General features: G+C 35.9%; 1 protein-coding gene across 1 annotated transcript in view; it reads left to right on the forward strand.

Moving 5' to 3' along the window:
* TPO (thyroid peroxidase) overlaps positions 1-14,382 on the forward strand; it is a gene marked incomplete at both ends in the record, with an annotated part of 46,326 nt that overhangs the window by 13,231 nt on the left and 18,713 nt on the right. Inside the window, 3 exons of the mRNA XM_084284469.1 lie at positions 2,055-2,184; positions 4,911-5,117; positions 10,510-11,025. Of these exons, the coding sequence (XP_084140595.1) occupies positions 2,055-2,184; positions 4,911-5,117; positions 10,510-11,025 (853 nt within the window). The remainder of the gene's footprint in view (positions 1-2,054; positions 2,185-4,910; positions 5,118-10,509; positions 11,026-14,382) is intronic.

Here is a 14,382-nt window from a genome sequence, read left to right on the forward strand (position 1 = left end):
TGTGGGTTTTAATGTTTAGTGCAATGAAAGGGATTCAAAGGTAAAGAAATTACAGATACTAAAGGAAGAGCATCTCACAGTGTAATTAAAGTCACCTAATCTTAGATTTCTGAGGTCTATGTCTACTATGAGGTTGCATCTTTGGTTGTTCTTGATAGTGAGAGATAGGACAGGATGACGGGATGGCACATAGGAGTTATTTTTTTGGTTTGATGGGCAGGAGTTTTGATGACTGGATTACATTTCTATGACTAACATTTGGGCATCTAGGAGGAATTTTATCTGTAAGTTTTCTATTTTACTGTTGTGACATTAACTATTTGTATGCAATTCTAGTATTTAACAAGTCAATGAAAAGTCCCATTTCCCATAAACAGAATGTATCATAATCAAATCTGACTTCTGTATAAAGTTGTATGGTACCGAATTCTCATTATTTCATCTGCCCTACATAAAAACTTTTTAACTCATGCAAGATTCCTAGACATTATCATGTCTAATATAATAATAAAAAAGGCATCTGAGAGGGGTTTCACTGAACTAGCATTCCAGTGAGCTGCTAAAATATAAAAGCAATCAGGAGAAAAATCACTAGTTAAACAGTTAAATTAACATTTCATTATTTTTAATTGAGTAAAATAGCACTACACTCTGTGCAGTATTTTATGTAATTTCCATAAAGACAAATCAACCGTAACTAATTTGAATGCTTTATTAAAACATACTTAAACCTTCAAGTGTGAATTATTGTAGATAATTAAGTGTATTACTGTACCATATAACTTGGCAAATTGAATCATTTCAGTATGCTAGAGATCGATGAAGTATTAATAAAATAATTGTTCCCTCTTTAGCATCCCAATAGACATATAAATGTATGTTTTAATATCCTGTATTTCTGTATTTCTATTAACTGTCAGAGAATATTTTTAGTTCTGTGTAGCTCACTTTATGATTTTGATCAAATGGGTGTATTTCTCAAATAGTATTATTTCTTATTAATATCTCTATATATTTAGCAATTATAAAATCTATTGAACAGCCCATGTAAAACAAATGGACAGACAGACAAACAAACAAAAGCCATAAAATATTATTTTCTTAGGGGAAATGCAATAGTTCATGATAGACTGAAAATTAATTGGGTTAAGCCCAGCACTTACTGACTAAACTCATAAATAAAAAGGACCAGGAATAATTTCCTGGCCCCCAAACCAGAGATTACCCAACTGTTGTCTATATGTACTCTTTTACTCTTAGACTCTTGTCTAAACCATTTTACTTCCCTACCCTCTTCCAAACAGGCTGGCTACAGGATACCAAAATGCCCTGCCCTAATCCCAAGGTGCACCCAGCCAGGTGCCATTTGCAGAAATGCTAATTGATGTGTGCCATAAACACAGTATGGTTAGTGTTAACATATCAATGCATGAGCTTCTGTGTAGGCCTTCCAAAAGCTGTAGCCAAGCTGTTAATACAGATGCAACTGTATTATGGGAGCACTGCCATTGAATTCAGCAATTTCATTCCCCTTTCCTGCATACTGTCTCCTTATGTTTTGTTAAATGACAAAATGTTTTGTTACCTTTGTATGACTAGTATCCATTTTTCTTTTAAACTTTTACCTTTACTGTAGGGTTCCTTTCTATTCTAAATCTGGATTTCTTATTGCTCTAAACAAACATCTTTTAAAAAAATGCCAGAAAAAGCTCTTAAGAGTATATCTGACCTCATAGGTAATGTGATTTCATTATCAGGAGATCATAGCATGAGCAAGTATTTCAAAGATATCAAAAGGTAACCAACATCAACTAGAAACATAAGTCAGACAGACTTATGTTAAGTTAAATTGAGTTAAATTGTTGTTGGCATACACGAAGACTAATAGTTGATGCTTTTCCAAAGACCATTATACAAATATCTTACTACAAGGAAATGTTGACCTGTGTTGATAATTATTTTATATTCATTATTATACAGTGATTAAAGTTCTTTTCAAGTGTTTTGTTGATTGGTTGGTTGGGTTTTTCTCTTCTTCTTTTTTCTTTTTCCAGGGAACATCCTAGATGGGGAGCATCCAACACAGCCTTGGCTAGATGGCTCCCACCAGCCTATGAAGACGGACTCAGCCAACCTCGAGGATGGGATCCCAAAGTTCGATACAATGGAGTCCAGCTACCCCTGGTTAGAAAGTACACCGTTAGATTATGTGAAATACTGGCTATAACTATATCTGCCACCAAAGACATCCATTTCCATCAGTAACAGGAAAAAAATAATAATAAACTGGGCCATAGTGGAGAACAGGCAGGGCTTACACCAGTCACAAGGCAGCAGGTGGGGATTTCTAAGCCTAGACGAAAGGAGGCCTAGGATGGACCTAGTCACAGACTCCCTGTGCTGAAGAGGCTGAAGTTACCATCTCCACAAGGATATACATTGACAGGGCAAGAGACAACAGTTACAAGTTGCTCCATAAAAGAAAAAAAAATTATTCTGACAATGATTAAATGTCTCAGTAGGCTGCCTAGACTACTGCTGGAGTATCCCCCATGTGAAATGCCCAAGACCTGGATTGATGGGACTCTGAATAACTTAGTCCCTTCTTGTAACAGAAGGTTGCACCATGCAGTCTCCAGAATTTCCTTCCAATCTAGATTTATTTTTTATTATTTTTTTTCTTCTTCTCTTTATTCAGGGAAGGAGGACCACAGCAAAGACAAGGGTGGGTGTTAGCTAAATAAATATAAAGCACATACAATATCTGCAACATACATTATGTGTGTATGAATGTATACCACCATTGCCTCCTAGGTTAGGATACCTTAGCTGGAAAGAATCATATAACCATAGGGACCCATGAGGATCATTTTGTCCAACTCCTGATACCACACAGGTCTACCCAAAAATTCAGACCATATGACTAAAAGCATATTCCAACACTTAAACTCCTACAGGCTTGGTGACGTGACTACATTCCTGAGGAGCCTGTTCCAGTGCGTGACAACCCTCGTGGTGAAGAACCTTTTTCTGATACCAGCTTGAACCCACCCTGTCACAGCTTGACTCCATTCCCCTGGGTCCTAAAGTATTACTATCAAACCAGAATTTCATTTTTTTAGAAACCCCAAGTTACTGACTTCAGAGGACATTGCAATATTTATGAATTTTAGCAGCCTATATACTTATAAAATAACAGGATTGCTTTAGAGGAAATTTTGAACAAAAAATATTTGCATGGAGGACTGGGTAAAAAATTCCCCAGTGCAGTGTGCAATGATTTGAACTGGATTTACTATTTCTGGTTTGTTATCATTGCTTTGAAACATGACTTTTAATGCACTCAAATTCTTGTTATTTTAACCACTGTATGTTTAATAAGGATAAGAAAGAGAATTTAGTGTTAATGTCACCTGCAACTCACGTTATTAATTAAATAACATTGTCTCTAAGCTGCATAATTTAGTGCTTGAAGATGAAAATCTGACATTTGCACAAGTAAATTTCCAGTAGATCGTACAAGCTGCCTATATTTAGATTCATTAGAGTACATTCTTGTGAAGTCAAACACACTAAACCAAAACTTGCATGATTGCACAAAATCTGGTCAAATCTGATCACCAGCAAGCTTCTCTGCCTTAATTTGAAGATAGGATAGAACTAGTGCCACAGATGTTTTTCCTGAAATTATTTGCACAATTTCATCTTTTTGTACTTTTAACTATCTACACATATCCTTTAAAAAGCAACAAGAAAATAATGCGGAGGTAAAAGATAAGTGTGAGGGTCATTATAAAGTGATATTCAAACATAGCATAGCTGAGGAAGTTAACGGTGGTGAGAAAATCTTACAGTAAGAAAAAAAAGTTTGTGTTTTGTGACCACCAAAGCTATTCAAATAATGATATTGAATCAGAATTAGAAATATAAGTCCTTACTTATATTTCTGATGAATGCCATGTATCTCCAATCTTGGCAGTTTCAATATAAATCCTGATGTTTCTAAGAAGTCCCATGTTGCTTCTTGTCCTCACCAATTATATTTAACCTGTCTTATGCATTCATCATATAGGCCTCATATTTATTACAGATTCTGTGACTCTTTATGTACTGCCCTTTCTTGGGGTTTGTCTCCTAAGTGACGGAACATTTTGCAGCATGAGGGAGAAATCTGTGGATAATAACAGTATCCTAATCATCACAAACTGCTGATTTTGCTCAAATAGCTTCAACTGAGGACCAGTGTAGGCTGAATGTGTGATGTAGATGTCTCCATGTTCCCTCTCAAAGAATCTATATCTATGCAGTTTTCACAGAAGTGCCGCAGAAATATATTGCTGCTTCTCCCTGCCTGGAAAAATGAAACAGAACTTCTTGCAACCATGCCTGTCTCCTGGGCTGTATAAGCTGCTCCATTTACTCATGGAGCAGCCCAGTGCCCCTGTGTATCCACAGTATCTGAGGTTGCCCAGCAAAGTCCATTTGTTAAAGGAAAACAGAATAAATAGAAAGAAAACTTTTAAGCTGTCTAAAAGAAACATGCAGTTTTCAAAACTACCTGGAAAGGAACAGATCAAAAATACACTGCCACTGTTCATTTTGCAATATATAGAAAAATTCAGCTGAAACATCTTGAATCTGCTTGTGGCAGAGTTATTTCAGCTCCTGAACAGAAGTAACAGCCTGTCATACGTTGGATTTTGTTGTTTTTTCTCTCTCTCTCTTTTTTTTTTTTTTTTTTTTTTTCCTTTAAGCAAGCTATTAAAAGTACTAAAGTACTCTAGGGAGTACTGGTGGGGGTGGGGTGGATAGCTTTTATCACTGCTCCTCCAGCTTTATAGTGTTTTATCATTTTATAAGAAATAAATAAATCCTACGTAGCACTCAAGGTAGTTTATTTCTTTTCCCAGGTTCGTGAGGTGACAAGAAAAATTATTCACGCATCTAATGAGGCTGTTACTGAAGACAACTTATATTCCGATATCATTATGGTGTGGGGACAGTACATAGACCACGACATTGCATTCACACCACAGAGCACGAGCAGAACCGCCTTTCTAACTGGAATGGAGTGCCAGATGACATGTGAAAAACAAAATCCATGTTTTCCAATAAAGGTAAGATTTTAAATGAATTTCTTCAAGAAAAATTCCGGACTCTAAACAGGTAAGTAATATAAAATACATTAGAGATATGCATACACTAAAGTAATTGCAGGGGAAATGGATAGATCATCAATAATACAGCATATGCTGATAGAAATATTGAAACCCAGTGTAATTATTAAATGAAACAGGTAAATATTTAAATTGTTTTACAGAAATAACAAACTACAACTACGGTATTTAGTACAAGTATCATATTTTTCTACCTCTCAACTTTATGATGCAAAGAAACCTTATTAGTCTCCCCCCAGTGTTATTTTTCTCACACTTCAAGGTTTCAAATTCCACTGAGGAAAATAGGGAAGTAGTCATAAATAATTCTGTTTTTAAATTGCCAGCCAGATAAACTGAAAGGAACTTACCTTTACTCACTAAAAGCAAAGATATTTCCAGCAGCTAATGCAAACTTTTGAAGAGAGCTACCTTTTCAATGTATGTATAAAATGATCTTCAGGGAGTTGCTGAAACTTACATATATCACATGTTTGCTTTGGGTAGATGGAAAATATGAATTCAAAGCTTGTTAGAGGGTTAGAAGGAAATTGGTATAAATATAAAATCCTATGTTCTTGCCTGATTAATTTGGAAACAGACGTTCTGCCACTCAAAAAATCAAGTAGCAAAGTCAAATCACCTTTTTTGTTTGTGTTTCTCAGAAAGCAGACTGTCCATCTCCTCATGCTGTAGGAGATCCCCATGCCCATCGCAGCCCTTGGACTGATGCCCCAGTTTCTGTCCAGAGCAACCTAAATTACTTTCCTTATTGCTGAAGTTTGGTTACTGACCAGCTTGTCTATGCACTGAAGTTTGTGTAGGGTATAAGTTCCATCAGAACAGAAAACTCTTATTCCCTACCAAATTGATAACTAACTGAGAAGTATAACATAGTTTCCCTTTCCCTTAAGTGTATCATTCTACTTCCATTACACATAAAGAAAAATATTCTGCTTGCTGTAATGGGAACTGAATCAGTTCCTGTGTTGAAAGGTGGCTCATCTTCCACTCAGCAAGATAATCTAAAATTCAGGAAGGCTAAGTAAAATAACTGCCTGGAATTTTACCACAGACGGGTAAATGTTTTCTCTCTTATCCAGCAGATTTGGATTTTTGAAAGTTGGCAGTCATAGCTTGAGAGAGTTCAGAAAGAGCACAGAGATCTTAAAGAATCACATTCTCAGGACACATCTGAAGTATCCAATATATGAATGACTGGTTTTTAATAGTTCATTAATGTGACCAGAGGAACTACTTCGTGAACATTGAAACAAAATGCTAATAATATAACTAGAACTATATCCCCCTAGAACTGATTTTCTCCTGTAATCTTCACTAAAGCTAAAATCCGTCTGATAAATATTTGGAAATCAGCCATGGTTACTTTCATGGAATCATAGAATGGTTTGGTTGGAAGGGACCTTAAAAATCAACTAATCCCAACCCCTCTGCCATTGGCTGGGACACCTCCCACTAGACCAGGTCACTCAAAGCCCCATCTAGCCTGGCCTTGAACACTTCCAGGGATGGGGCATCCCTTTCATACATTTAATATTTTCATATAAGTCATCCCTTTCATACATTTAATGCTTTCATACAGTCATCCTCTATATGAAGAAACTGCATCTGGTTTCCAAAGTCAGTAAAACTGATAGCATATAGTCCATCCATGCAAACAGAAAAGATGCCATTTGCACTCTCGCTGTGCTCCTAGAAAGTGGCAGTCAAGGGAAAATTCATCCATAAGGAGAGGACAAAAGTACTTCTCTGGGCACTCTGAGCCATAAGGCCTCTCTGGGTGTTTCACCAGATAAAACCAGCTCCTGCCTGCACATGTTAGGGAAGCTGTCTAGAAAATATTTTGAGTCAATGCAATTTAATGACAGTTTGGAAGTTGCAGTAGAACATATTAAGAATGTGTAGGTAACAGGAAACTTTACAATTTTCTGTTCTGGCCATTTTCATAGTAAAAGCTATACAGAGACACCCAGTAATTCTCACACCAAAGCTATAGCTTCTGGTAGAGCCTGAACATCTATTTTTGGTATCTCTTTGGAATCCCATAGTATGAAGAAAATGAAAAAAAAAAAAAAAAAAGTTTTTATGTGTTTTTCAGCAGCCTGACACATGGAACTGAGATGCTGAGATAACCTGTCATTCCACAGATGATTATTTCAGATTGAGGCTGAGATAATCATGAGGCATTAGAAAGACTTATTGTCTTTATTCTGTATTAATTACATTGCTGACATTAAGATAGGCATAGCACATACACATAGTCAGACTCAATCCTGAAATGCTTTCATTCAGTTAGTTCAACTACAGAAGAGGTGGAAAAGAAAAAGAAACATGGAAAAGTGAGGAGATTTGCAAAAGGTGATGTGTAACATGACAGGTTCCTGTCTCAGCTACAAATGGATTAGTCTGTGCACTCAACAGCCAGCAAAGTGAGCACCTGCCTTTTTCCTGTATTTCAGAGGTAAAAACTCACTGTCAGATGGGGACCCTGACTCTTCTCTAAGCTTCATGTCCCAAAATACACGTTTATGTCTTCCTTGCTGGCATACTTACATAAAACATAAGCTAGTTTTTTGTTTTGTTTTGAGTACTGCAAAAATCCTATTAAAAGGATGACATTTGCCAAAGGAAAAAGAAAAAATATTTAAAAAGATTTTTCTTTAAATGCAATAATGGTTTAGACATCATGGTACCCTGAAACAGTTAGTGATTCCTACACATCAAAAAAAAAAAAAAAAAAATCACTCCAAGCAGATTTAAACATACAAAACAGTTAGCAATTAATCAGTTTAAATCAACATGTAGCTGTAGCAGGAAAACTATTGTGGCCAGAGAGGGATTTTTTATTTTTTTTTTCTGACTTTTCCCCCTCTAAAACTATACAGACAAAGAAAAAAATCAATATGAATATTCTTTATCAGTTTTGGAGAAAAATGTAATTCTGTACCTATTTCAGCAGAAGGTTTTTATTTTTCTCAGATTATTTTTGATGTCATTTGAATAATAACATACAGAATCTGTCATTTGCACATTCAGCTGCTGGCTGCACGTTGCTTACCCCACGAAAAGGGAAAGTACTACATTATGCAGTTCTGCCAGTCCCTTAATGTTCATTACTGCTGCTTTTCTCCACTGGGGCACAGAACAATTTGAATTGAAATTGCAGAGGCAGTTAACCAAAGATTAATCAGTATGAGCTTCATTCACTGTTGATATGTTTTGTTGTGAGCCTCACTGCTTAACAACTTAAAGGTGGCTCATACATTTTTCCCAGTGATACCTGAATTCTTCCAGGCTTTCCTGATAAATAGAAGAAGGAGGCACTCAGACACATACAACATTGCAGCTGCCAAGTTCATGTATTTGTAGTGTGAGACAAGCTTCTTGTTTATATTATCAGCTGAAGAGAAAAAAAAAAAATTGCAAGGGACTTAATCATAGAGAGAAATATTAAGTGGAAAACCCAAGGAAGTAAAATTACTGATTTTCACTGATCAGTGAAAGAAAGAAAAAGAAATTATGTATTTCCTTCAGAAATAGCCTAGTTTAATTTGTTAAAACCTAACCAGTGGAAAAATATTCATAGAAGTTCTTTACCAAACAAAACTTGAAAAACAAATGAAACCCTTTCTTAAACGTTCTGTTGATATCAATCCCTACTGGCTCAAGTTCTCAGTAATAAGAAAAAATTACTTGGCATAATAAGTAAGGTAATAAAGTTGTTAAACAAAGCTCATTAATTCCATTTGAAAGTTGCCCTGTTACTTTTATCACTGTTAAGGAACTGTTTGAAACTTCTGGTTCAGAACTGGTCCCTTCATTGTTAAAAGTACAAAGAATAAATTATATCATTTTATATAGCTTTTGAAATATTCACTGTCACGTGCCAAAGAGTTTTTTCAAAAATGAACATCAAGCAAAATAGAAAGAAAAAATATTAGCTCAGGGGTCTGCACAAAACATTTTTTATTAGTCAAATATTTGAAGACTTATTTGTTTTGAGCTATTTAAGCAGCTGTTCTAAGTGTTATCTGTACCTATTTCATATTAGCCTGTTGATAGGAAAACACTAGTTTTATACTTGATGAAACTCAGATTTCATTTTTTAATAATTTTAACTGATGTTAATCTTTTTTTTGAAACTCATGGAACTGACTCACAGCTATGGCTCATTGTGTTGCTGCACAATGAACTGTTGTTAAAATTTGGAAATAAAGCTCTTTTCTGAAAAACAAAGTTTATAAAGCCAAATATGCATTAGATAATGAAGATAGATTTCAGTCATTTTGAAACCTGATGATTTTTGGTATAGTGTTCTTTGAAATAGAATTGCTAGCCTGAGCTTTTCTCTTAGATATCCTACCATGCACATAAAACCTTTCTTGCATTTCCTCTTTCTCCTCCCTCCAACATCTCTGCTCCCCTCCCTACAGCTGTTAGGGCTGTACATACCACTTTAAGTACTCTCCAGTAGCAAAACTTCCAGCTTTCTGATTTAGGCTGTATTCTACCCTTGTGTATTATGTGTACCTCAAGATCCCATTAGACAATTCTCACATGTCTTTCCCATGCCCTTTACCTGCATTTGGAATAGTTGACTGAATGACAGGTTGGTTAAAACCTCTGATTAGCAGACAAATACTGGATCACCATTTGACCTCAGTTTCTTGGTTGTCTGTGGATCAAAGGGCTGGGAAGAGTTTCACTTCAGAAGGACTATAAAAAGCAGTCTTTGCTTTTTATAAGGACAATCAGAATTGCAAGACACTTGCAAGACAGCTGTCCCTGTAAAATAATGTGGGGGAATGCTTGTGGAGGACCAACAGAGTGAATAGTTATATATGTATTTTTCAGTTAGGAAACCAAATTAAAATAGTATAGAAACAATGCTTTTACGGCATGCTGCTGCAGACTGACACTCTTCATTATATTTTTATGTACACATGTAAACCTGCAGTTTCATTTGGAGTTCAGTACAACATAATTTGACCAGATGTTCACATCTCCACTGTGATACATTTTGTGAGGAATTTTAATTGTGAAGACAGGAAAATTCAGGCATAGAAAAAGGGTTACCTCAGTAACCTGATCTTATGCTAAAGGTTTTCATTTTATTATTTTTTTCTGTCTTGTCTTAAAAATAATTGAATTATATTTTCACTTCAATCTGAGAGGTAAGAAAATGATCTCTGTGAGTTTAGAGAAAGTCACTCCAGTAGATGAGATCTGGAGGACAGATGAGAATGGAGATGGGACAGAAATATTTACACAAAACTTTAAACATCCACAGCTATGTTGCCTATAGCTCAGGAAATACTTTTTTGTTACACAGGTAACTGCCAATGACACATTATCCACAGGGATGGATTGCCTGCCCTTCTACCGCTCATCTCCTGCATGCAGCACTGGTGATCATAGTATTCTTTTTGGAAATCTGTCGGCCCCAAATCCAAGACAACAGATAAATGGTTTAACATCTTTCCTTGATGCTTCTACTGTCTATGGCAGCACCCCCGCTGTTGAAAACAAGCTGAGGAATTTAACAAGTGAAGAAGGTCTTCTTAGAATAAACAGTAAATATTATGACAACAATCGGGAATACCTACCCTATACAGACCAGGTCCCGTCACCATGTGCACAGGACTCAAATGCAAGTGAAGATGAAAGGGTTGAGTGTTTTATGGCTGGGGACAGCCGATCAAGTGAGGTGACATCTCTGGCAGCCATGCACACACTGTGGCTAAGAGAGCACAACCGCCTGGCCCGGGCCCTCAAAGCTATCAACAGACACTGGAGTGCTGAGATGGTCTACCAAGAAGCACGGAAAATTGTTGGAGCTCTCCATCAGGTGGGATGTTTAGTTGCTTAACAACACATTGCAGTGTTGGTTGCAGTGTAGAGCAGAACCAGTCACAGAAGTTCAGATATGTTTCTGAGTGGCTTAGGAGATCATATTAGCTTTTCTGTGCCAACTCTTTCTGTGCTTCCACTTTGGCATGTTTAAAGTTCACTCTGTTCTCCACTTTCCTGAATGCAATGTCTTCCTCCTTGGTTTGTTCATATCCCAGATCTGAGTGCTCTGATTTTAATGGCAATTTCTACTCTGCTTCATCTTTCTGCAGATTTCTCCTCTGTCTATTTTGTCTGTTGAAGTCTATTCCTTTTCAGATGTATTTCTTTGCAATTTTGGTGTTTTTAGGTTGGTTTGTTTGTTTGGTTGGTTGGTTTGTTAGGTTTTGTTCCTTTGGTTGGTAAAGGAATCAATAGCTCTTTAGCTATGTTTCTCCATTTGCATAGTGCCTAAAATATTTATTTTCTTATAATAATTATATAAAGAAGTAACTTCCCTGTGTAAAAAATGCTTGTGAATTCCTTAATGCTGTATTAATATATAAAATTCAAGGTCTAATCTAGATCTCTATAGGATATATTTGTATAGGAGGCAGGAGAAATTAACATGCAAAAAGTACATAAAAGACCATAAGAATGTTTATATTACACCTGTGAATAAGAAAATCTATTCCTACTCAGCATTTTCTCTCTTTCTCTTTCTCTTTCTCTTTCTCTTTCTCTTTCTCTTTCTCTTTCTCTTTCTCTTTCTCTTTCTCTTTCTCTTTCTCTTTCTCTTTCTCTTTCTCTTTCTCTTTCTCTTTCTCTTTCTCTTTCTCTTTCTCTTTCTCTTCTCTTTCTCTTTCTCTTTCTCTTTTCTCTTTCTTTCTCTTTCTCTTTCTCTTTCTCTTTCTCTTTCTCTTTCTCTTTCTCTTTCTCTTTCTCTTTCTCTTTCTCTTTCTCTTTCTCTTTCTCTTTCTCTTTCCCTTTCTTTCTCTTTCTCTTTCTTTCTCCTTCTCCTTCTCCTTCTCCTTCTCCTTCTCCTTCTCCTTCTCCTTCTCCTTCTCCTTCTCCTTCTCCTTCTCCTTCTCCTTCTCCTTCTCCTTCTCCTTCTCCTTCTCCTTCTCCTTCTCCTTCTCCTTCTCTTTCTCTTCTATTATTTTTTTAATTTTATTTTATTTTCCTCACAGTCACAGTTCATATGCTCATTGTGGACAGCTTCTGCTCCTGCAGAATACAGCATAAACTGCAGTGATCAAGCACGGTTCAGTCAGAGGAGCAAACTGATCAGACAACGCTTCATGCTCAAACAGCCTCTTTTACTTCCAAAGTTCACACCAATCCCTCCTTTTCACCACCTTTATCCCCATTGCTGAATACACCAGTGTTTCACACATTCCAACAGTCACCAGTGTTTTACACATTCCAACAATGCAATTTTTTAATATTGCATGCATGCCAGGTTTTACACAGTCCCCTCTTCTCCTTGCATCCCACCATGAGTCCTACCTCCTGTTAGCCTTATTTCAAATATAATCTTGTTAGCACTCATTTACCTTGCCCAACATTCAGGTGACAGTTTCTTTCATTGTCTCATCTTGATGGGTTTATCCTCGAGTTTGGGGTATGGCCACTCTCTTTGGTTGCCTTAGAGAACAGCCAGTCCCTCAAGCTCCTTTTTGATAGTTTGGGTACTCAGGTTACTCCACCTGGCATTGCTCCTCTGATCTTCACCAGGACTTTTGCCTTTATTCATCATTAATGTTATATCCGGACCAGAATAAATTGGAAGCTAGATGAATTTCATATGCTTTCTGACTATTAGAAAGAGGTTATTTGGTGTCAAAAAATGACAGTTTTGAAGTTAAATTGGGGAAGAGGTAGGAAAATATCACTATTACAATAAAACACATATCCTTTCTTCTGTCAGAAGTTTTAGTTAAGAGAATATGCATAATACTTCCTGTAAGAAACCACCTTCCTTCTCTGGTGTGTTGTTATTTGCACTTAAAGCCAGATAATTTCAGAAAAAATAACATTAATTTAATTTAGTCAGTCCTTTTGAAAAAATTGACATTCTTTATATATATATATATATATATATATATAAAATTTATTTTAACTATGTCAACTCCTTTGCTGTAAATGTGCTCTTTGCTTAAAATAATTGCACTTAGTCAAAATGGTTGTTAGTATTTGTTAGAAGAAAAGTGGAAATCCAAAAGCAGACTTCTGTGTGTTCAAGTACTTCTGATCTATGTCCAGTAGCATTATGGCCTGAAAGAAAATACTTTGTGCAAGGCAATATGCTCCATAAATCTGGGCTACTCATTATCTCTACCAGTATCACAGTCTAATGAGATTTGCTTATGGCTCATTAGAATTGTGATTCAGTTATATCTGGCTAGTTCAGAGATATTCATTTAAGAGAGATAATTGGAGTATCTCTGTTAATGTGGTATGCTAACCAGCACAGTAATGACAGCTCTAGCTGAAGTTACCTTGAAATCTCCACTCAGCTATTTCAGTTGCTACACATTTCTCAAATTCTCTCTTTTTGGAATGAATAATTTCAAACATAATTTTTGCCTGCTGCTATGTAATTATAGGGAATTGAACAAAAAGCCTTCCTTTTCTTTCTAGAATAAGGAAATAAAAAATAATAATATATATAGAGAGAGAGACCATGCTTTTCCTCCTAGATGCTTTCTGACAGCATAAATAACTCTAGTGGCAAGCATTTAATAGTAGAAACCTGACAAAGTTACTAAATATAACAATTGCCTGTTATTGTCATGGACAAAACTGACTTTTTGTTCGCACTGTTGGCATGTTTCATTGGTAAGTAGTAGTTTATATAAGCCATAACAGTGGTTAATTCCCTTCTTGTATTTTATGTGAAAGACACATACTTAACTCTAAACTATACTGCAATATGCTATAGTAAAATATATATACCTTGGTTTATACAGTGTTTTGTGAAAAGAAAGAAACAAACAAAAAAAAAAAATACATTTTTTTTTTATTGTAATCTGCTTAAAAAAATGAAACCAGCTCCTTGTTTCAGTTATTCTTATTTTGACCTGAGACAACAGAAAGAGCAGAATTAGGACACAGAATCACAAAATGGTTAATGTTGGAAGAACTCCTTTAAAGCTATTTGAGGGAAAATAGTTTACATTTGTTTTTCCTTTAAACAAAACGTTTAGACAAAATAGGAAAAAACATTCAGCTATGGAACTGCTAGTCTTTACATTGCTGTTCCATATATATGTGGTTTGCAAGTTGAAACTGTATGCATGTGCTGGTTTTGTTCTGATGTGCTGTTTGGATTGTGAATGCCAAATGAAGTGGCACTAGTCAAAGAGTGATGCAA

Source organism: Netta rufina (assembly GCF_964035555.1).
Source record: "Netta rufina genome assembly, chromosome: 3".
Classification (NCBI taxonomy): domain Eukaryota; kingdom Metazoa; phylum Chordata; class Aves; order Anseriformes; family Anatidae; genus Netta; species Netta rufina.